We start from the raw sequence: 24523 nt of genomic DNA, 5'->3' as shown, positions 1-24523 counted from the left end.
CAGTGTGAGCGGTAGAAATGGTCTACGTACGAGTGGAACTATGTTGAAAAACCCTCTGTAAAGTCACTTCCGTCAGGGGACTGGGCAGGATTATTTTGTGTTAGTGTTCCAAGAGTTTTCAAGAGAAATATGAAGAAAAAAATTAAAACCTCGGTCCAGAAAGAGCATATCACCTAGCACATCAGCACAGAAAAGGAATAATTTTAACCCCCAGCATAAACTTCCAAAACCATTTTATCCACCACTAAAAGAGCAAACAGCCACGGACGCTCATCTGTCCTCGCTGCATTCAGCACAGGGGGGCACCCGTACTAGGCTGAGCTGATGGACCCAAAGCAGACCTTGCCAGTCCCACCAGGACTCTGCAGAGACCCTAAGAATATGTCAGTTGACATTACAGTAACATATCAAAACACCGCAAAAACCACTCACAGGATCAGCCTTTGACATCGTCTACAGGAAGGAATCAGAAGATGAAGGGATGCAAACGGGGAACATGGAGGAGCAGAAGATCCTGACGTTCAGGGGGCTGTTGCCAGACCTGCACTGCCCAGAGGCGGCGGAGCGAGGTGGCACCCACACGGAGCAACTGGAGGTGCTGTCAGGAAACCTCCCTGACCTCGGCCAAAACGCGTGCCCCAAGCCTGTGAGACATGCCACCGCGTCTTCAATGTCTTGTGTCCAGGGAGCTTTTCAGTCTCTCAATAGAGTCTAAAAAGATGTGCACACCCCTGGGAGGTATAATATTCTAAACCATTATGAACTCAGGGCCGGGTGAAGGTTTGAGAACCCTATCACAGCTCCCTCAGAGAGACAGGAGAAGGAAGGAGGGAAGCACCAAACCGACATCAAGACAGTGACAATGTATTGAGCTGTCGATCTGAATGGCTGTTTCAAAGTAAGGCTTGTTCCACCTCGATTTTAGCAAGAGGCTCTGGATACTAGTATTAGCAAATCTCATTTTCTGAAAAGCAGTCAGGCCAACAAATCATAAAAACGACAAGTTAAAATTTGTATAGTGTTTTTCTTCTAGTTAATATTTTTGAAAATTATTTATTACAATACAGTGTGTTTCTTCTGCATCTAAAGCCCAAATCTTCTTCAGCCTTCGAACCAGCCCCGATTTGTCCACGTGGGCTACTTTCCCTGCTCTGTGCCCTTTCTCTCTCTTTTGCACATTAAATTTCATTCTGGAAGCTCAGGAATTTTATTGGTTTGGGGCTTCTCCTGCTCACCCACCAAACCAATACCACACCATCAGCAGTGTGGTATATATCAGAGTATAATCTTAGTGTTTACTCTTTCCTTTTGGTTATAATTAGTCTCTGTTCCTCTGGGACTCCTACTGGTATATAAACAGTAGGATGTGGATGTGGGTTCGGTGGGCAGTTATTTGCTATAATAAAGTCCTGAAGTTTAAGGTCTGCAATTTCCCATACTATTTTCTGGTCACACATTGTACACATTCTTCCCACATGCAAATTCATAACTGGACATCGAAAGGGCTTCTCATCTAAATGAAGTCCAGCTGTGGAGGAGGCTCTTTTGGTTTGGCTCCTCAGATGCCTCCTTGAATCTAGGCCTGGAATCTAGATGGGCAGCTTCCACGTCAATGAATGTCTCTTGGAATGTTCTGTCTTCAGAAGCTTCCTCATCAGGACACTGTTCTCAGAACTTTGCCATGGTCAAGCCTCAGGGAGAGGGGACGTGTACATCTCTGGTTAACGGTTCTGGCTAAGCCCAGCCTTCAAGCCACCCTATTCCAGAGCCCAAACATACCACTTAGCAGCCTTTAGACCATCCCAGCCTTCAGCTGTTCAAGTCTTCCCAGATAAGGCCTCAAACACCAAGCAGATGTGCTCTAGGCTGTGCCCTGTCCAAATCCCTGATCCACAGACGCTCTGAGCATAATTAAATGACCGTTGTTTTAGGTCGTTACATTATTCATGACTTCTTACGCGGAACCTGGTATGCTCCTGTCTTTACAATCTTGATGCTTATTTCAAACCTACTGTTCGACTATAAGAACATGTAATACCAAAAATACAAACTATGCCCAAAGCTAGCTCAAACAATTCTGAACTATTTTGAACTTAATGGAAGAAGGTCTCCAAAATAACATCCATATAAAATACAATGTTTATTAAAGAATAAGCAGTAAAAATGTGTTAATTTTATTAGTACAAATAATCTTGTCATATAAGGGGGGACAGAAAATGTATCTGGTTGTCAAATATCTTAGATGTAGCACCGGAGCCAGAACACGTTGATTTAGAAAATAAAACTGTTTCTCATGCTCGTGTCTCCAGCTTCTAAATGATTCTCAAAGTAAGCAATAACCTCAGGATAAAAATCAAATCAAGAGTTTGCTGAGTGACTGTGTGACCCTTTGTTAAAACTTCAGAAAGACATAGGGATACTGCCCAGCTGAGTCACTCAGCTAGAACAGGGCTTCTGATCATTTGAAGGGAAGACCAAAGTGCCCAAAGTACAGAAAGTGCAGGGCCTGAGACCACCACGTTGCCCACCCCGTGACCAGCCACCTGCATCAGACCTTGCAAAACAGGCCATGGCCAGTGGTCACTGTGTTCTCGGAAACCTGCCTGAGGTCACACCAGGTGGCCTGTGTTCTCAGAAACCTCCTCTCCCGGTTCTGCAACCATCAGTCGTTTCAGCCTGCGGTCAGGCTGTCAGGCTTGCCCGAACTCTGACAATCCTGTTTCCCGGGACTGGAGTCCTCAAAGACCCCGCTCTGTTTCTGCTCCCCGCTGCAGTCACTCCAGACTCAGCCTGCCTGCTGGGGCCTCCCCAATAAAGGCTTTGAACTGGTTTACACGTCTCCTCCCTTCTTCCTCGCGTGACTCTAACAGAAAGGACTGCCTCAAATGAATTATAGATGGCTTTGGGGGCCCAGAACCCCCATGAGAGTCACTGGAAGTCCACAAAGGTTTAAAGTCACACTAGCAAAAGCACCACTGACTTAGATGGAAGGGGACAGGCGCAGCCCCACATGAAAGGAGGTCTGTGAGATCCCAACTTCTACACGCAGGGAACTGATTTGAGAGTGACCCAGCTGTAACATGGGCCATTTCTTATCAAAAAGGAGAGACGCCTCAGAGAGCGCAGCAAAGTGCCCATGAAGACAACGGCGGATGTGGGAACCACTCCAAGAAAGCACAACCAGATCCAGTTTAAGGTCCAGTCACTGTCCCCAGAGACAGAAGAACTCTTGGTGTGTTCATGGCTGGAGCTACTACAGATCAGTGATGCTACCTGCTTCCTCTTCCTCTTCCTGAACGGAAGTGTCCCACTGTTGTGAGGTCCCCAGCCCACCAGTGTGTGTTGGGGGTGTAGAGAGCTGATAACTTGCCTTTCTAGTTCAAGAGAATTTGCCCCCACAGCATTTCCTCAGTGACCAGAACAGGGACAGATCACAGGAAAATGGACTTGAAGCCTGAAGCCATACGTGGATAAGAATGTTTAAGGTTTTATAAGATGGTAAGAGTACTTCGCATTTGGAGAGCATGTAAGTACTAATGTCCAGAGGGTGGGTTGTGGTAGGTTAAATAACAAAATTCTTGTTGCTGCATAAAGGGAAGGAGTCTGTTTCCCCCACTCCTTGAAACCGGGCTGGCCTGGGGGCTTTTCTCTGATGGATGGAATGCAGCAGAACTGATGCTGTGTGACTGCTGACCTTCAGTCTCTGCTCTCCTTCTCTCCCATGTGAACAAATCCAGCCTAGCCTCCTGGAGAATGAGACTCCCAATGGAAAGAGGGCAAGCCAGACACCCGATCACCCCAACCACCCCAGCCATCCCAGCAGAAGCCCCAGACAGAGGAGCGAGGCCAGCGAATCCCCAGCCTACTTGCCAACCGAGGCAGACACACGGGTGAGCCTACAGGAGTTTACAAAAAGAAACCTAGCTGAGCATTAACCAAATTGCCAATCCACAAAATTGTGATCAAATAAATGTTTGATGTTATAAACCACTACATTTTGGGATGGTTTATTATGTGGCAACAGATAACTGGGACAGCCCTCCAAAGGGACCCATCCGTGACTAACTCCTTACAAGTTTGAATGGCCTGTACATGGTCTCACAGGTAGGAGGGAACAGAGCTGGTCAGAACCCAAGTTATCTCAACCAGCTTATCCAAAGTTCTTCATGTGACACCAGACTACCTTCTCTTGTACCTTTCCACAACTAGAACAACAACAACAAAAGGATGGATACCGTTTAGGGAAACTGTCAGGAAAGGTGGCTCAGGAAAAGATGAAGGTGGACTCTTTAACTAGAGATAGCATTCAACTTACATGTAAACAAATATTTTCCATCTATAGTTGGTCTGAGTATGTTTGAACACATACATTGGACTAAGACGTTTAGCATACAAGATGCATCCTTTGCCGAAGTTAAGTTGCACATACTACACTGTCATTCAAACCTTTTTGAAATTAGACTTCCATCCCAGAGAAGCACATTGCTCTTATTGCAGATTAGTTATCAAAAACATTTGTGCATAAGATGGGTGAGCAAAAGCAGAAATGGAAACAGAGACCATTGGGACACAGTAGTCTTGCATGCTAAATTATTTCCTTTCCCCCTTCACAAATAGTGTGACAGGTACACAGTGGAAAACCATGACGCAGAAATGAGGCAGATGCCAATGAATGAATTTACACACAAACACAGCAAACCATGCCCCACCACACAGATGGTTTGTTCTTACCTTCTTCTGACATATAGCAGATATTTCAGCTGTAAGGGGAAGGTACACAAAATATCAACAAAGAAAGAGAGCCCTTTTTCCTTAAGGGCAGCCATGAGGAGGAGTAAAAACAAATTTTGTAATACAGCCTCTAGACTTGGCCAGAACAACTTCTCACTTGTCTCATGAATGATCACCTACTTGTATTTAATGGGGTTAAAAACACGTCCATGCTGCAAATACTTCACCTATCAGTGATTCAAACTTCTCAGACATGATTTAGAATTCAGATCATATTAAAGCCAAATAACTTTAATCTCACCTTCTCATTTTGACAGAAAACAAAACTGAGGGTGACTATGTGACATGACCTCTTCAGGATCGCAAGGCTATCAATAGTAGAGGGGGATCTACCAACATGTCTATGGATTCCCCCTTTGCAGCTGTTCCGTTATCCTATGACTCTGAGTTGACGTGATATGTGAGGATCCTTGCTATATCAGAACTACATATAGAAAAATCCTACTGATTTCAATTACTTTGACTTGAACTATCAATTTATACTCGTCCTTAACTAGTGTAAACCCAGCTGTGTGCCCATTTAAAAGAAAGCGATTTTCAACCCATGGACTAGCCAGATGCAGTAAAGCTGTCAAACTACTGTCTACTTAGGATCGACCTTAATGAATAGATAAAACCTCTTTTCAGTGGGCATACCAATTATTTCCATGAAAGTTGACGCTTGAGAGTACTTGAAAATGATATTTCCAAGAATATGTTAATATTTCCCTTGAAAAAGCAAGTGTTCAAAAAATGGACTAAACTATTACTTATAGTACAGCAATGTTACAACTTATTAAAAAGATCAAAGGTAAATGTCTCCCAAACTTTCTCTGGAAATTATAAATTAGTGAAAGCCAAATCAATGAAATTTATAATTCAGTTTTTAAAACTGGTTCTGTATAATTAATGATTATTTAACAGTTTGATATCTTAGAGTTTATTTTAATCTGAAGTTAGTCACATCTCTAGATAAATGATAATAAGTTACTGTCAATTTTCTTCCAAAGATGAATATCATTGGGAGATGTTGACTAGAATTCAGCAATATTTCTGATATTAAAAATGTAGTTTCGGATCTGACTATGGGTTTGCCCTCACAGCACTGGAAGTTCACTAACAAGGTAGCCGAAATTAAGGGCAGGGGGGAGCTGCCTTTACTCTTACAAGCCCAAATCTTTTCACAGATATACTTACATAAATTTTCAAAATGTCTCTTTAAAGGACACAGAGGCTGGCAACATTGACTCATTTTACAGATAGAGAGCACTTGCTAATTTTTTTTTTTTTAAGATTTTTATTTATCTATTTAGAGAATGGGGAAGCGAGGGAGAAAGAGAGGAAGAGATACATCAATGTGTGGTTGCCTCTCCCATGCCCCCAACCAGGGACCCAGCTCACAGCCCAGGCATGTGCCCTGCCTAGGAATCGAACTTGCAACCCTCTGGTTCACAAGCCAGCACTCAATCCACTGAGCCACGCCAGCCAGGGCGCTAATTTATTTCTTAAGGTTCGATGACCTAATATTAAAAGTTAGACTACAATGAAGCAGTGTAATTAACAAAAGTAAAGGCCTTACTTTTTTTTTTTTAAATTCATAGAATTTAGTTAACTAAGGTTTTCACATTTCTTTTTAAATGGGGCCTTTCATGGTCTTTTATTACCTGCCTCTGAAGTCATATACCAAATTCTTCCTGTGTGCCTGGTTCCAGGACTTTTCCCGGTCATTTCAGTCTCCAATTAGGGGCCTGGAATACCTGCCTCCTCGGGTGTAGAAGAATACTAGCTTCTCTGATCTGTCAACTTACCAGGAATAGCTTTTAAAACTCTAACAAACAACAAGCATTACAATCTCATCTCTTCATTGAGATGGGTCATATACACTTTATCCCCACTTTACTGATGAGGAGACCAGTAATAGTGGCAGGAGAAAGTCCCACTGTTCAGTGTTCTTCCTACTGATGTTCCTTATTCCCTTTCTGACCTGATACAGCAAACATATCACTGACAACACCTGTTATACATACAGAAAATCCCTTAAGACATAATTCAGCAGGGCTTTAATCATACGGAACCCTAATTCCAGCATCTCCCTTTGATTGGGGTAGAAATGATACCTCGTCCCTCATTATTAAACATATAAGCTAGACATCGATATAATGCTTCATATCAATGAATATTCATAGAATATAATACTTTTGTTACTGTCTTTGTTAAACAAAATAGTACAAAAGGAGACAAATCAGCCATGCCATTAGCCGTGATTCCTCATGATTCATTCTTTCTGAAGTAAACCGTACCTTGAGGCAGAAGAACATCAATCAGCCATTCACTGTGATCCCTATGAAGAAAAACAAAATTCAGTTTTGAACTTCTGGCAATGTTACCCATCCACATGAGTGTTTATAAGCGGCACACTATTGCTAAAAGCCTTATAATAGAAAAGAAGTGTAATTAAGAGCACTATCATAATAAACTTTTTAAATGCCTAGTGCATTCCAGCTAAATTATAAATTATAGGCATTTTATCATATTCAGTTATCTTTGAATGATGCTTTCCAGATGCTAATTAAGCCAACCAAAACATAGCATAATTTGTACGAAGCTGAGTGTGATACTGTGAAACTAACAAGCAAAGAAAACCCATATGAATTATATATAGGTCATGTTTGTAAAACCAGTTTTGTTCTTCTCCGTGGCCTTTTTAACAGGGTCACTTGAAAACTGGAGCAGCTTTATTAAGTGGAATTGCTTTCTCCTTTCACATGGAGAGAAATATTGGAAGTTTTCAAAGCTAAAATCTTTCCCATGGAAGCTCGCTATATATTAAGTATCTGACAAAGCACTCTTTAAAAAACAGAGTGATTAATGGGAAATATGGGTAATGTGACCCATTCATGGCAATGTAACAGTCCAGGTGACTGTTCTTATCTTCTCACTGCTGCCCTATGTCCTGTTCTTTGATGACCCTTATACCTACCCTGCAATCCTCTGGCTGCATTCTTCACAGAGATACAGTGGGGGTGGCTTGTCACCCAAAGCTACCGACAGGGAAGGGTCTATACACATCTGCCAACACAAGAAAAGCCAGAATGAACTCTCCTGTCCTGGCTGTCACATTCCTGACCTCGTGAGCACAAGTGTTTCAATAATGACAGAATTTCAAAAGCAAAGTGCAATATTTTTAGTTAAACCCATTCAACCTGTAACTGGTTTTCCTGCTCTGACTGGCACATGAGTCCACATGGTTGATTTAAATGTGGCTACTGTGATTTTTCATTCCTCCTGTTATCTGCACATCAAGTAACAAATGGTATCAAGGAATCTACCCTCCTTTCACAAAGATAAAAAAATCATCTTGTCCAAAGGCTGCTCACATTGCTTCTCTATTACTCATACAGTAATTCCTTCTCTAAAGTGGTAAACACAGTATGTCTCTTTAAGAGATGGAAAATATATTATTAAAATGAAAAATCATAACTGCTACCAAAATGCTGGCAGCAGAGCTCTCTTTTGCTTAAGAGAAACCTCATTCAGAAAATGTAGCTTGAAGACTACTACTGAATGACTCACTTTTCTCACTCTGGGATCTAAGTTCTATATTAATCAGCCAAAGGTTCATTCCCAGGTGTCCTTTGTTTTCTTTTTCCTTCCGCACGCATAACCTGTAGCTTGCTTAACCTGCTGTGCTCTGCTCAGTTTTGGATTATTTGTGGCCGAGTTTTCATTCACCTAAGCACAGAGATGTGAAGTGTTCATCTCTTCTCAGTTGGTCAGGATATTTCAATCACTGGATGTTTTAAATCAAGTGAACAAAACATTCAGATGACTAGCAAAATTTTGTGCTTGGCATCAGTTTAAGTTTCTAGGACTTGCCAGAGTCATTTTGAATTCTGTTCCTGCCTTTCAATAAATAATCAAACCATGTTATAGCTGATTATGTAGTTAATATGCCACAAATTCTTCTGGAACATTCCTCAGACCTTTCTTTTGTTGTTTTTACTGATTTGAAGGGGGGGAAATGATCCAATTATATATAAGCCAAACAGTCTGTCATTTAAAGTTGAAACCCTGAGCAGTTTCAGTGACTGGGGACACAAGAGTTAGAATTCCTAAATTTAAATAATTGCACCATCAAAATCTGTAAATGATATATTTCCTGATGCAAAAGACCAAGTGTGAAATTTTCCTTTGGTAAGTTTAATGCTTCCCTTGATGCAATGGATAACTACCTTTTGGTATGTTAAATCAGGGATTGGCAAACTTTCTGTAAATGTTCAGAAAATAAATATTTCAGGTTTTGTGGGCCACGTGTTCTCTGCCACAACTACCCAACCCTGTCATTGTAGCATTAAAGCAGCGTTGCTGATATATAAGCAAATAAGTAAAACTTTATTTACAAAAATGAGCAGCAGGCCAGATTTGGCTGTGCGCTATAGTTCGCTGACTCCCATGTTAGATAATTATCTGGGCTCCAAAGTATCTCATAAAGTGATTTTCAAAGAGAATCAAGTAAAACCAGGTGCAGAATGTGATATAATGAACTATAAATTCCAACATATTTTCATTGTGAATCCTATCACAACTCTTGGCTCTTGGCCCAAAAGTACTTCTTTGCAACCTCTTGCAACAAAAATAAATAATATCCTTCTACTTGGCAAAGCATCGCTGCTTAGCTCACTATTATGGAAATATTAGGCTTTTTGTGAAGATAAACCCATTTTCCCTGAGTCTTTCCCGTGTGCCCCAGGTAGACCTCTACTTCACCTTTACTTTCATTTCTAATGAGTCATTGGTATCTCTGTCAGGAAAAGATATTTGTCCATTCCACTCAAAAGGAAAAACTCCTAGGATGTCAGATCTATAAAGACTCAACAGAGATTAGCTAGATGACCTAGAACGTGTTAAATGAATTTACTAACATGACTCATCTGATTTGTGACTAATAGTGTCAATTCTGTTTTATTGTGAACAGATCTGATTACACCCATATTAATATGTTCATGTATGACTCTTGCATTAAAAATAGTTATTTTCTGTTTATGAATATAATATATGCCCAATGAAGAGGTTTTGGAAAATGAAGAAAAGGAAAAAAGAAAAAATTTTAAACAATAATCCTTCATCTCAATGCAAACATTGGTAAAGTTCCGATAAGCATTACTGGTGGTTTTTCACTATGAATATGGATATAAATATACATATAAGCAATTTTAAACTAAATTTGCATCACACCATACACTTTTACATTTTATTTTTCATTAACCAATATTCCATAAGTATCTAGATGTTGGATACTCTTGATCCACGTGTCATGAGGTCATATCCACATGCATTTGGTAAGTGCTCCTATTGTAAAGAAAGAATACTACACAGATCTATTGTCACGCAAAACATGCCTTGTCACACTAACAAGAATGTTACCTTATTGCGAAGAATAAAGTGAAAATAAAAGATGAAGAAGCTCCTTAGGAAAACGGGGGTTCAGGAAGTAGAAGCTGGGGTGACAGAAATGTTTTGGAAATAGAAGAAGTGACAGTTACACAACATTATGAAAGCGCTAAATGTCACTGAACTGCTCACTTTAAAATGATTAAATTTACATTATGTGAATTTCATCTTAATAAAAAAAGCGACAGAAAGTAAGATGCTTTGGCTGATCCCAGAGGACCGGCTAGAGGAAACAGCCTATGAGAAAAGTGAGGCCGGGCCAGAGGATGAGGCTGGGTTGTCTGCCTGTAAGAGAGGGAGAAAATCTGACGCGTGAGCACAAGGTCAGAAATCATCAGGAAGTCAGAGGACTCCTGTGAATGCACTACGACATAAAACTCGGGGGGAAATATCTGAAAAAATCAGACAGAAATTACCTCCTTCCTGGTGACATCTGGGTGAACCAAAAGAGGGCATTGTGACTGAGGCTGGAAGAAGGATGGATATAGAAACTAAATTATGGGAACCGTGAAAGTCTTATCACTGTGAAGAACGAAGCTGAATTCCATGAAAAATATATGAACTAACATTTCATTCAACAATTTGCTCCTGATAATTTGACCACTGGCAATACACTATGACACCAGGTCTAATAAAACAATACCTTCACAGCTGGTTTGTTGATTGCGTTGTGACATTCAATGTGCTGGCAGTGGATGGGATTCCAGGCTGTAATGCAAAGCATAAGCAATGAATACTTCTCACTGAAATTATTTGGGTCCAGTAAAAAACACAGCAGATACTTCATTAGTTTTCTATTTCCTAAACAGAACCATCATCAGAAGGCTTCCTAAAATAATTTTTAAATCTATGAAAAATTTTTAAGTTGAGCCAAGATATCACAACTCCATCATCCATTTTCCTATGAAGGGATACAATCTAGTATGAGGTAGCATACACGATACCACAGTATTACCTCACAGTGATATAGCATTAGTAAATTTTCAAAGGTTTTTACATTCATGGTTTCACTGGATCCTCCCAACAACTCTGTGGGATAGATACAGCAGATTAGTAACCTCATTAAATATATGAGTAAGTTAAAAGTTAAAAAGGTTAAGGAGCTTGCTATGATCATAGAGCTAGCAAATGACAATCTGGGATTAGAACCTGTATCTCTTGGTTCTTTACATTCTGCTCTTTTCAGTACAGTATACTATGCTAAACATCCTAGATTTTAGCACCAGAAGTGTTTCAAATTGATAACAACTGAACTGGATGGTAAACCAACTTCCACCATTCCATTTCCCAACCCCATCCCCATCAAATGTGGAGACTGAAAAGATGACTTTATTGCCCAAATGAAATGCAGCTGTCTCACACATGTGACCCACATATTAAATCTCTGCTAGTTTGCTAATATGCAACTCCTTAACACAATATACACACAGAGAATGAGGACAAGAACCAAGTGATCTGGAATGGATCAGAATGAGAATCACAACAAGTAATTATCATCATCCAGATGACTCTGTAGCCCAAAGCACTTAGCTAACAATATACCATCATAAAGAAGTAATAGAATTATATGTTTGAAAGTAAGAAATTTTTCTAAATTGCCATATTCTAATCTTATAGGACCATGGTGACCATGATGGCCCTAATAAAAAAGAATTTGCAGGTGAAAGGATATTGTTACTTGGTTACATATCAAATTATAATTTAAAAATAATTCCTATTAATAATCCAGGCCTAATTCATGCTCTAAACATTTTATAAAATTTTCTATCTAGATGTATATTAACTTCAAACATTCTAACCTATTATTTGACGAGGCGTAAGATTTTGTGTCTAATTTGGAATCCAAGAAAATAGGATCAACAAAGTCATTGACCTTAAAAAATATAAAAAGAAGGCAAAAAGTATAGACCAGAAATCACTACTCTAATAACAGTATTATATTGATTATATTTTTAGTGAGAGAGAGAAAGAAGAAATGAGTAAGGAATGGATACATGAAGGAATTATTTGAATGTAGGCATTCCATAACTATACGATTTGTTTCCTACGTGTGGAAAAAGTCAAGATGAATATAGAGAGTAGCAACAAGTTTTCTTGTGTAATTAAAAAAACCTAGAGAAAACGAGTGCTTTTAACCAGCACAGGAGTTACAAATACATAGGACATGTGGTCCCATTCCTCTAATCCCAAAGTCATGACAGACATCACTAACCCACAACAGCATTCCTTCCTGCTGAGTCTAGAACTGCCCTTGGACTACTTCTCAAAACTGAGCTCCAGAAACACACCACTAATCAAAACAGAGTTGGCATACCCAAGATAAAACTCTAAGTCTGTGTTTTATGAGAATATTTGCAGATCACTTTATAAATATCGAGAAGATTTTATGGCACTTTTAGATAGAAATAATATTCAAAATATATAAAAACTGCTATGGCACAGACACAAACAAATCAGAATGTGCAATAGCAATACCACTTGATTAAAGCTACAATATAAGGACTCCTGCTCTTACAAAGATTAATGCTTTGTATGTGGATGGTGGGGATATCCAGGAGGTCCTACCCCTCTAATTTTTTATCCCATTTTTATTGAGTGAAACTGAGTTAAGAACAGGTAGAAGGATTTTCCATTTAAGTTCACCAAAGTCACACTAGATTTAGGCTTACTAGAACAGTGATTCTTAGCTTTGGTTGTGTACAAAAAATCAACTGTCAAGTGTTCAAAAATGATGTCTAGAACCCATGTGAGATCTACCAAATCAAAATCTATGAAGAGAGAACACAGGTATTTGTAATTGGAAAAAACACTACAATTTTTTCTGATATAATGACACTCTACATTCCTTACCATATGGTAAATATAATCATGATAGATATCCTTTCATTTGAAAATAAAAACAAAAATATAGCATAAAAATATGGCAGAAGAATTCTGCTTCCGAATGACAATCTAATTGGTATTAGACTTGCCTTTCTACCATAAACAACTGAAGAATGGAAAATATATATAAAACAACTATTTTCAAAAATTGGACTACAGGTAGTACAGGACAATGATCCATGAGAGAAAAGAAACAATGAAGTGGCTCCTACAATCACCCTGGCTTTCTTCCCTAAAAGGGAAAATATAAGTACAGTAGGTTGGTTTTATTGAGTTGAGGGGACAAAAGCTGGAGTTTAGAGAAGCAAGGTGACTTAAATTTGCTAAGCAGAGTACCAAAGAAGAAGGAGCTCCAGAAATCTCAGTAGGAGTTCTTTTGGAGGTTAGCCTTTATACTAAGCTGAACATGTGTAAGGCAAAACTTTATTAGGCTGCATAGGAAATAACTATAGAGAATCTATAACCTAAATAATTCCTACATCTCATACAGGGCTGGAAGATATTCAAGTTCCAACCAGTAAGAGTGAAAGAAACTCAGTGAAAACCAATATTCAATAGAGACTCTAGCAAGTCATGCCACAGTAGGAGGGCTTAACTGCCATCAGTGAAAAGGCTACCCCAGGGTTACCCTAACAAAACATAAGAACAGGCTTTGGAAGGGTCAAGCTGATCCACCAGTAACTTGACAGCCAAAACAAACTTCAACATACTGTAATGGAAGACAACAAAATCCAGACATTCAATAATGTAATATTCACGAAGTCCAGCATCCAGTCAAAACTTACTTTATATTTAAAAAGGAAGGGAAAAATTGGCCATTAGAAACAAACCCAGAGATTGCAGAACTGAGGTCATTTTAGCAAATAAGGACTTTAAAACAGCTATTATAAACATATTTAAAGGAAAAACATGAACACAATGAGGACAGAAATTAAAGATATCAAAAAAGAACCAAATGAAATTTCTAAAAATTAAAAATACAATATCAAAAATGAAAAATTCACTGAACAGAAGTAATGGTAAATTAAACAATACAGAAGAAAAGATCAGTGAATTAGGAAACTTAACAACAGGAACTGCTCAAACCAAAATACTGAAAGAAAAATAAAGAAAGCTTCAATGAGCTGTGGGAAAATATTAGGAAGAGTAAGCATGTGTGTTTAAAAGCCAAAAAGAAGCAAAAGAAGCAGGGAGTGGAAATTATTTGGAAAAATATATGGCCAATAATCCTCAGTTTTAATGAAAACTATAAACCCACAGATCCAAGAAGCTCAGTGAATATTACGCAAAATAAAGGCAAAGAAAATCACACCAAAACTCATTAAAATCAAGTTGATGAAAACCAATGATAAAGAGAAAATCTTAAAAGCAGCCAGGAAAAAAAGACACATTACTTACAGGGAAACAAAGATAAGAATGATCGCTGATTTCTCGTCAGAAACAATGCAAGCCAGAAGACAATGGAACGACATCTTTAATAGGCTGAAAGAAAAAAACTGTCAACCTAGAATTCTATACTCAGTGAAGATATCCTTCAAAAATGAAATAAAGACTATTTGAAGACAAACACAAGAAAAGAGAATTTATTGCCAACTGAGCTCCACTACAAGAAATGCTAAAGGAAGGTCTTGAGGCTGAAGGAAAATGATACCAGATGAAAGCTAGGACCTATACTAAAGCAAAAAGAGTCCTGGGCATGGTAAATATAATTAATAAAAGACTTTCTACTCATATTAACCTGTTTTTAAATGATGATTTATTGTTTAAAACAAAAATAATAGCCACGTATTGTGAGACTAATAATATAAAGAGAAAGAAGTAAATATCTTATAACAAGAACAAAAAGCACAGAGTGGATTCACAAGCAAATTCTATTCATTATTTACATGTAAGCTAGTATAATATTATTTTAAGATAAACTGTAAAATTAAAGGTATATATTGTAAACCTTACAGCAATTCCTCTTTTTTAAGTATACCTAAAAATTTTAAATACACAGTTAAAATACTAAAAAATAATTAACCCAAAAGAAGGCAAGATATTAAAAAAGAAAAGGAACCAAGAATAGATGGGACAAATAGAAAACAAGTACAGAATGATAAGCTTAAGCCCAAATACATCTGTAGTTACAGTAAATGTAAATGGACTAAACAATAATCATATTACATGTAAATGGTCTAAAAGTCAGAGGTTGTCAGATAGGATTTAAGTTTTTCAAAAAACATGATTCAAATATATGCTGCCTGTAAGAAATACTTGAAATATAAGGCAAGATATGTTAAAAGTAAACAGATAAAAATATCTGTGCCATTATATATGATTAGCATAGCATTAGCAAATGCTAATAATAAGAAACTTGGAGTGTCTATATAAATATCAGACAAGCAGACTCCAAGACAAAGAATAAAACCAGTAATAAAGAGGAATATTTCACAATGATAATACAGTCCATTCATCAAGATGACATAATAATCATAAATATCAGTGCATCTAATGGTAGAGTTTCAAATTATATGAAGCAAAACAGAACTAAAATAAGAGTCTATAATTAGTGTTCTAAATTTCACTAATCCTCTCCTTGTAATTCATAAAAACAAGCAGACAGAACATCAGTACAAATAGAAGACTTGAACAACATTCTCAACAACTTAACCTAATAAATAGTGATAGAATTCTCTACTCAACCACTGTGAAATATACATTATTCAAGGGCATATGCAAAGTTTACTAACATAAACAATATTCTCGCCCATAAAATAAGCTTTAAAAATTTACGTAGAGCAATAGCACAGCGTATGTTTCCTGACCACAACGAAATTAAACTAGAAATAACAAAAAATATTGGAAAGTCACCAAATATTTGTATAATTCAAAAAACACACTTTTAAACGATCTATACATCAAAGAAGGAATCACAAGGAATATTTCTAAATATCTTGTACTAAAATATAATAAAATCACAGCATACCAAATTTGTGGGATGCAACTTAAGCAATGCTTAAAGGGAAACTTATAGCTTTAAATTCTTGTATTAGAAAATACAAAAGATTTAAAAAATGATTTATGCATCTGCCTTAATAAGATAAAAATAAATAAATTCATTGTTATCAGAAGAAAGAAAATAAAGATTAAAAGCATAAATCAATGAAATTGAAAACAGAAAACCAATAGGGAAAATTATAAAACTAAACATAGGTTCTTTGGGAAGTTCAATAAAATTAATAACTCTCCGAACTAGCCTACTGAATAAAAATATAGAGAAGAAAAATTACCAATATCAGAAATTAAAGATAAGACATCACTGAAGATCCTAGAGACATGCTAATAATTTGATAAGTTAGATGGAAATGCCCACATTCCTCAAAAATCAGATTACAAACTTACAAATCAGACTCAATAAAAAGGAAATTTAAATGCCCCATAACTATTAAGTTGAATTCACAATGTAAAATATTCCCACAAAGAAAACCCCAAGCCCGTATGGATTCATGAGTGAATTCTATTATCTAAGAGAATAAACAATACAAATCCTACATAAACTTTTTCAGAAAATAGAAGAGAACACTTCCCAACTTATTTTATGAGGTCAATATTACTCTGTAAACTAAGCCAGATGAAGGCCTTACAATAAAAGAGAATTATATCAATATCCCTTATAAATATAAAAGCAAGAATACAACAAAAAATTAGCAAATTAAATCTGGCAATATAACACAGATGACAATGTAGAATTTATCTCAGGAATGCAAGGTTAGTTTAACCAATGTAATGTACCATATTCACAGAATAAAGAAAGGAAGTCATATGATCATCTCAAAATGTATTTGACCAAAATAGGAGAAACTGCATTTGGCCAAAATATACATTCACTGATGATAAAAACTCTCAACAAACTAAGAATAGACAGAGACTCCTTCAATTTGATTTCTTTTTTAAAGCATTTGTGAAAAACCTACAATTATCATAGCCTTTCATGGTGAAAGCCTTAATACTTCCTCCCCACAGACAGGGGTAAAAAAAAGATACTCACTCCTAGTACTTCTATTCTACCCTGAGCTGGATATATGAGCTGATGCAATGAGAGAAAGAAACAGGAAGAAAAGGGATAACAAGGGAAAGAAGAGAAAGGAGGGATCAAAGGGAAGGAAGGAAGAGGGGTAGGGTAGGAAGCCGGCAGTCATACAAATTGGAAAGAAGAAAATGTTTTAATTATTTTTATTTGCAAGAGAAAATAATCATGTACACAGAAAATTTCAAGAAACGTACAAATAAGCTACAAAACATAAGCAAATTTAGCAAGGTTGCAAGATTAAAAAATCAATATATAAAAATCAATTATATTTCTATATGTTGGCAATAAAGAAGTTGACTATTACATTTTAAACATTATTTACAGTAGCATCAAAAACTGTAAGATATTTACAAATAAGTTTAATAAAATATCCGCAAGACCTGTAGACTAAAAGCTAATGAACACCACTGAGAGAAATTAAAGCAGGCCTAAGTAGATGGCCACATACGCCATGATCATGGATCAGAAGACTCAATAGTAAGTCTTTCTAAAGATGCTATTTCGCTCCCATACGAAACTACATGTTCATACTCTGGTTTCTCTTCAGATCATATAAATCTTTCGCCTTTTACTAAACTACATGTTCATTGTAATCCCAATCAAAATCCAAGCACATTTTTTGTAAAAATTGACAAGCTGACAGAAAAATTTACGTGAAAATGCAAAGGTCCTAAAATGGTCAAAACAATTTTTAAAGAGAACCAATCCTGATGACTTCCACTACATGATTTCACATTTACTATAAAGCTACAGTAATCAAAATAGTGTGATACTGGAGTAAGAACAGATAGTGAAGTAAAATACAGAGTCTAGAAATAGACCCACACATATGTAGCCAATTGGCTTTCAATAAAATAATCACGGTAATTCACTGTGGAAATAGTAAATTTTTCAACAAATTGAACTGGAACCATCGGCTACCCTAATGGGAAAAAGTCAACCCTTACCTCCCACCATTATCAAACATTAATTACAAATGAATCATATATTTAAATGTAAAAACTACAAAACTTTTAGAATAAAACATAGGAGATTTCTTTATAACCTTAGGAGAGAAAAAAGAAAAACATTGGTAAAGCAAAATTTATCAAAATTTTGAATTCCTGCTCGTTGCAATACTTAAAAAGGAAAGTCCCTGAAAGAACATATTCATAATACATGGATCTGATGAAAGGTCTTCTATTTTGTGCATATAATAATAGACAAGCAACACAATTTTAAAAATGAATAAAAAACCTCATTGAGAACTTCACAAAAAAGATATATAAATGGCTAATAAGCACCTGTAAAATTGCTATCATTCATCATTAGAAAAATGGAAACTAAACAACATGATTCTACTGCATGACAGACTATCTAACATTAAAAAAACCTGACAATCTCAAGTGTTGATAGTAATGTAGAAGAACTGGAATGCCCATACATTGCTGAAGAGAGTATAATAGGGTATAACCACTCTGGAAGAACTGTTTGAACACTTCTTTTAAATTAAGCATGCATTTACCATAGGATCTAGCATTTTCACTGCTAGGTATTTATCAAGAGAAATAAATGTATATCTTCACTAAAAAGTTTTATATGAATGTTTAAAGCTTAACTCCTAATAGGTAAAAATGTTCCAGTGAATGAGTAAACTGTGATATGTCCATACAATAAAATACTATTCAACATTAAAAAGAAATGAACTACGGATACATCAACATGGATAAATCTCAAAAATACTCTGCTGCTGAGTGAAATAAGCAGACATAAAAGTGGTATAAGCCATGTGATTCCACTCATATGAAATCCTAGGACAGGCTAATAACTAACCTATAATGACAAAAAGCATATCAGGGTTGCCCATAGAGGAGGAGGGGGGCAGTATGGACTTGACTGAAAAGAGAAATAAAAAAACTTTGTGGAGTGATGAAATGCTCGATATGTTGATTATAGCATTGGATACATGAGTGTTTACATCTGTCAAAAGTTATCAGACTTTACTAAAATTGGATCATTTTTACTGATGAAATTTATACCTCAATAAAACTGATTTTAAAAAGGAAAAAAATGAAGGGTGATACAAACAGATACTTCAAAGAAAAGGAAATAGCAGAGTAAAGCCTGAGAAAAGAAACATATGTCTGAAAACTACCTAGTCTATGAATCAAAAAATTTTAGCGAAATGTGTGGCATCTGCAACACGATGCAAGACCACGTGGCCTCTATATAAACTGAAGCAGAAATTCATAAAAATTCAGGGTAAGGTAGGAGCTAACAGAATGAGTTAAAAATGGGTTTGAATAAGAAAGGTAAGTGTGAGCACGCTAAAATTAAAACAGCAAATTAGAAACCCTTACTCAAAACAATAAATGGAACTGACTTGGGAAAAAGTTAAGTTATAGAATAAATGAACATAAAAAGCTGAGACTATAGAGGAAAAGATAAATGGAAAATATATGTGAAATAAAACACAAGATAATAAAATACGGAAACAGTGGTTATAATAGCTACGCAGCACAGAAAATAAAGATCTGATAATAAATTATAGGTAGTCTTCAGGAAAATACCAAAACAATTTGAAGAAAGCAATAATTTAAAATTTGGTTAGTGAGAAATTTTCTGAAAAAGGTTGGAAAAGGACCTGAATTTTCAAATTGAAAGCACTCTTCACATTATAGGCAAAAATCAATGAAAAGATATTCACATATAGAAACATTTTCAAAAAAATTACCTTTATAAATAAGTCTCCAAATTAAAAATAACAAAAGGGATTCCTATAACAAACACACACTGCTCTAAGACTTACTTGTCTTCTATGACTCTACATGCCAGAAAACAGTAAAACAATAATTAATATTTTTTTCACAGTGGAGTTTTTCTTTCATTTGTAAAGAAATAGATTTCTTAATATGCCTGAGCTCAAAAAAGATATACATATATATGTATATATAAACCCACACCCTGTTGTTAAATACATTATATTTGAAAAGTCTGGGTTTTCTTTCCCCAGAAATTACAGACTAATTCAAGTCAATTCTCCTACTGAGAACCAGTAGAAAACTGGACAAAATTAAAAGCAAAAACAAACAAAGAATAGAGAAATTTATGAAAGAATTATGAAAACGTGATCCAAAAGAAGGTGGAATTACCCAAAAGTGAACCTGGTATTTGAGGCCATTCTTCCTCCCTTGTTTATTTCTCTCCATTTCCATAATATGAGAAGATTTTGACAGACGTTTTAAAGTAAGATAGTAAAAATTGGAATTTAGGGTCCACCAAAAAAATGTGAGACCTAAAAATCTCCTTTGACTCTATGTAGAGGTCCCAAAGGCCACACCCTAGGAGTAAAGGGAAACCAGAAATAAACCAGCCTTCACAGGGACTGAAGATCAGCCTCAGAACAACATGCAATTTAAAACCTATAATTGTTTATTTCTGGAATTTTCTATTTAATGTTTTTAGACCATGGTTGACTGCAGAGAACTGAAACTATGGAAAATGAAACCGCTTGAAGGAGGGACTACTGTATATAAATTATATAGAAACAGCAGTGACTGCCTCAGGGAGGGAGGGAGGGCATTGATAGGAAAAGGGTATGCCATTAGTTTCTAGGGTGATGGAAACACTCTCTTGTCTTCATCTAGGCTATAATCAAATGAGCATTATATATTTGTCAGCACTGATTCAGCCATATACTTGATACTTGTGTCTTACTGTGTATAAAATATACCTTAATAAAGTATTGTTACCACTAACAAAAGATAGCTAATCCCTGACAATTTCCCAAAAATGACAAGAGACATTAAATCCAGAAGTCTTGTGAACCCGAAAAAGAACAAATAAAAATAATATCATAACTAGATATATCATAGTAAAGCTATTGAAAATTTAAAAAAATAAAGAAAACCCACACTCAATAATGAATAGATCACCCAAACAGAAAATCAATAATGAAACAGAATTTGAACACTATAGATTAAACAGACCTATCAGAGATGTAGAGAACATTCTATCCAACATCAGCAGAATACACATTCTTCTCATGTGCACATGGAATATTTTCTAAGGTAGACCACACATTAAGCCACAAAACAAGTCGTGGAAAAGTCCAGAAGACTGAAATCACACCAAGTATCTTCTCGGACCACAACAGCATGAACTAAATATCAGTAACAAGAAAAAAACTGGAAAATTCAAACATATCCAAATTAAACAACACTCTCCTAAACAGCAATGGATCAAAGAAGAAAGTAAAGGTGAAATAAAAGTTTCTTGAGACAAACAAAAATGGAAACATAACATACCAGAACTTATGGGGTTCAGCAAAAGCAGTCCTAAGAGGGAAGGTCATGGCAATAAATGGTTAAGCAGCAAGAAAATCCTAAATAAAGATTCTAAAGTTAGCAGAAGAAAGGAAATAATAAAGATTAGAGCAGAAATAAATAAAATAGAGAACAAAAAATAGTAGAAAAGATAATCAAACTTATGGTTCATTGAAAAGATAAACAAAATTGACAAGCCCTTAGCTAGACTAACCAAAGTAAAAAGAGAGAGGATCCAAATCAACAAATTTATAAGTGAGAAAAGGAACATTACAGCTGATACCACAGAAGTACAAGGACTTGTAAGAGGCTGCTATGAACAGCTAAATGCCAACAAACTAGGCAACCTAGAAGAAATGGAAAAATTCTTAGAAACATATTAAATGTAATTTGCCAACACTGAGTCAGGAATAAATAGAAAATCTGAATAGACCAATTACTAGTAAAGAGTTTAAATCAGTACTCAAAAATCTCCCAATGAAGAAAAGCCCAAGACCAGAATGCTTCACTGTTGAATTTCACCGAACATTTAAAGAACTAATACCAATCTTGTCCAACTGTTCCAAAAAACTAGAAAGGAGGTAACTCTCCCAAACTCGGGTTACTAGGCCAGCATTATCCTGATATCAAAACCAGAAAAGGATGCTACTAGTAAAGAGATACACAAAAATCTCAAGTCAAACACTAGCAGACCAAATTCAGCAGCACATTAAATGGTCATTTGCCATGATCAGTGGTATTTATTGCTGAAATGCAAGGATGGTTCGACATACACAAATCAATCTATGTGACACATCACATTAATACTATAGAGGGGAAGAAAAGAATCATGTGATCATTTCAATAGACACAGAAAAAGCTTTGGACAAAATTTAATAGTCATTAGGAATAAATGTAATCAAGAAGATGAAAGATACCTACTCTGAAAACTACAAGACACAGATTAAAGAAATCAAAGAACACACAAGTAAATGGGAAGACATCCGATGTTCATGGATTAGAAAAATTAATACAGTTAAAATGTCAATACTACCAAAATCCATCTATACATTCAATACAATCTCTAACAAGAGTTCAATGGCAATTTTACAGAAGTAGAAAAAACACTCCTAAAAGTTACATGGAACCACAAAAGACCCCATATAACCAAAGAAATACTGAGAAAGAAGAACAAAGCAGGAGGCATCACATTCCTTGACTCAAGTTATACTATAAAACTACTCGCATAAAAACAAATAGACCAATGAAACAGAATCAAGAGCCCAGAAGTAAACCCAAGCATACGTAATCAATTAATATTTTTAAGTATATTTTATTGATTATGCTATTACAGTTGTCCCAATTTTTCCCCCGTGCCCTTCTCATCCCAGTACCTCCCTTCCCTCCAGCAATAACCCCCTCTCTTAGTTCATATCCATGGATCATGCATATAAGTTCTTTGGCTTCTCCATTTCATTTACTATTCTTAACATTCCCCGTCTATTTTGTACCTACCAATTAAGCATGGAGCAGACAACACTCAATGGAGAAAAGAGAGTCTCTTCAATAAGTGATACTACGATAATTGGATAGTCACACATAAAAGAATAAAACTGGACCACTATCTTATATCATTCATAAAAATCAACTCAAAATGGATAAAAGACTTAAATGTAAGACTTTAAACCATGAAACTCCTAGAAGAAAACATAAGAAGAGATCTCTGTGACATAGGTCTTGGTAATGATTTTTTTGTATATGACACGTAAAGTACAAGCAACAAAATCAAAAAGAAACAAGTGGAACTACATCAAACTAAATAGCTTTTGTACAGAAAAAGATACCATCAACAAAGTGAAAAGAAAACCTACAGAATGGGAAAAATATTTGCATATATCAGAAAGGGGTTAATATCCAAAATATATTTAAAAACTCATATCATTCAATATCAAAAAAACAACAACAAATAACCCAATTAAAAATGGGCAAAGGGCCTGAATAGACATTTTTCCAAAGAAGATATACAAAAGGCCAACAGGTCCATGAAAAGATGCTCAAAACCACTAGTCATTAGGAAACTGAAAATTAAAACCACAATGAGATATCACCTCATGTCTGTTAGAATGGCATCGTCAAAAAGAGGAGCGATAACAAATGTTGCAACAGATGTGGAGGAAAAAAAACCCTTGCGCACTGTTGGTTGGGTTGTAAATTGGTCACAGCCACCATGGAAAACAGCATGAAGGCTACTCAAAAAATTAAAACAGAAATGCCATATGATCCAGCAATTTCTTTTCTGCGAATATACCCAAAGGAAATGAAAACACTAACTCAAAGAGCTATCCATATTCACAGCAACATTATTTATAATAGCCAAGAATTGGAAACAACCTAAGTGGCCATCAATAGACAAATGGATAAAGAAGTTGTGATGTGATATATAAGTAGTGTATCATCCAGCCATAAATATATGGAAATCCAACCATCTGCAATAGCATGGATGGGTCTTGAAGACAGTATGCTAAGTGAAATAATTCAGACAGAGAAAGACAAATACTGTATGATATCACTTTTATGTGGAATCTAAAAAGTAAAAACCAACTGATAGAGATCAAAATGTGATTACCAGAGGTGGAGGTGGGGGTGGACAAATTTCCAGTTATAAGATAAGTAAGTACTACGGATGTAATGTACAACATGATAACTACAGTTAACACTGCCCGGTATGATATATAGGCAATCTGTTAAGAGAGTAAATTCTGAGTTCTCATCATAGGAGAAAATTTTTTTCTTCTTTTCTTTATATTGTATATAAGACAATGGATGTTAGCTGAACCTATCGCAATAATCATTTCACAATACATGTAAATCAAAACCTCATACTATATGCCTCAATTCATACAATGATGTATGCCAATTATTTTCAACAAAACTGGAAAGATATTTTTAAAAGAAAGTTTCAAATAGAAAAAATTCAAAATAAACAGACAAAAGGCAGTTTATCTTCAAAAGAGTAATAACTGACAGCTGACTTCCCAATAGAAACAATGAAAATGAAAACATC

The 24523-nt window shown here is 36.0% G+C and overlaps 1 protein-coding gene across 3 annotated transcripts in view; it reads right to left on the bottom strand.

The window, feature by feature from the left end:
• Window positions 1-24523, bottom strand: part of UNC79 (unc-79 subunit of NALCN channel complex) — a 161997-nt gene that overhangs the window by 115671 nt on the left and 21803 nt on the right. For all 3 annotated transcript variants that reach the window (XM_090272125.1, XM_090272127.1, XM_090272126.1), the window contains exons 5-8: window positions 10865-10929; window positions 7751-7839; window positions 7071-7111; window positions 4732-4760 (exon numbers count right to left, since the gene is read on the bottom strand). In XM_090272125.1, the coding sequence (XP_090128251.1) occupies window positions 4732-4760; window positions 7071-7111; window positions 7751-7839; window positions 10865-10929 (224 nt within the window). The remainder of the gene's footprint in view (window positions 1-4731; window positions 4761-7070; window positions 7112-7750; window positions 7840-10864; window positions 10930-24523) is intronic.

Source organism: Furipterus horrens, unplaced genomic scaffold, assembly GCF_987537825.1.
Source record: "Furipterus horrens unplaced genomic scaffold, mFurHor1.1.pri manual_scaffold_3, whole genome shotgun sequence".
Lineage (NCBI taxonomy): Eukaryota > Metazoa > Chordata > Mammalia > Chiroptera > Furipteridae > Furipterus > Furipterus horrens.
This window is presented reverse-complemented; position numbering and strand designations above follow the sequence as displayed.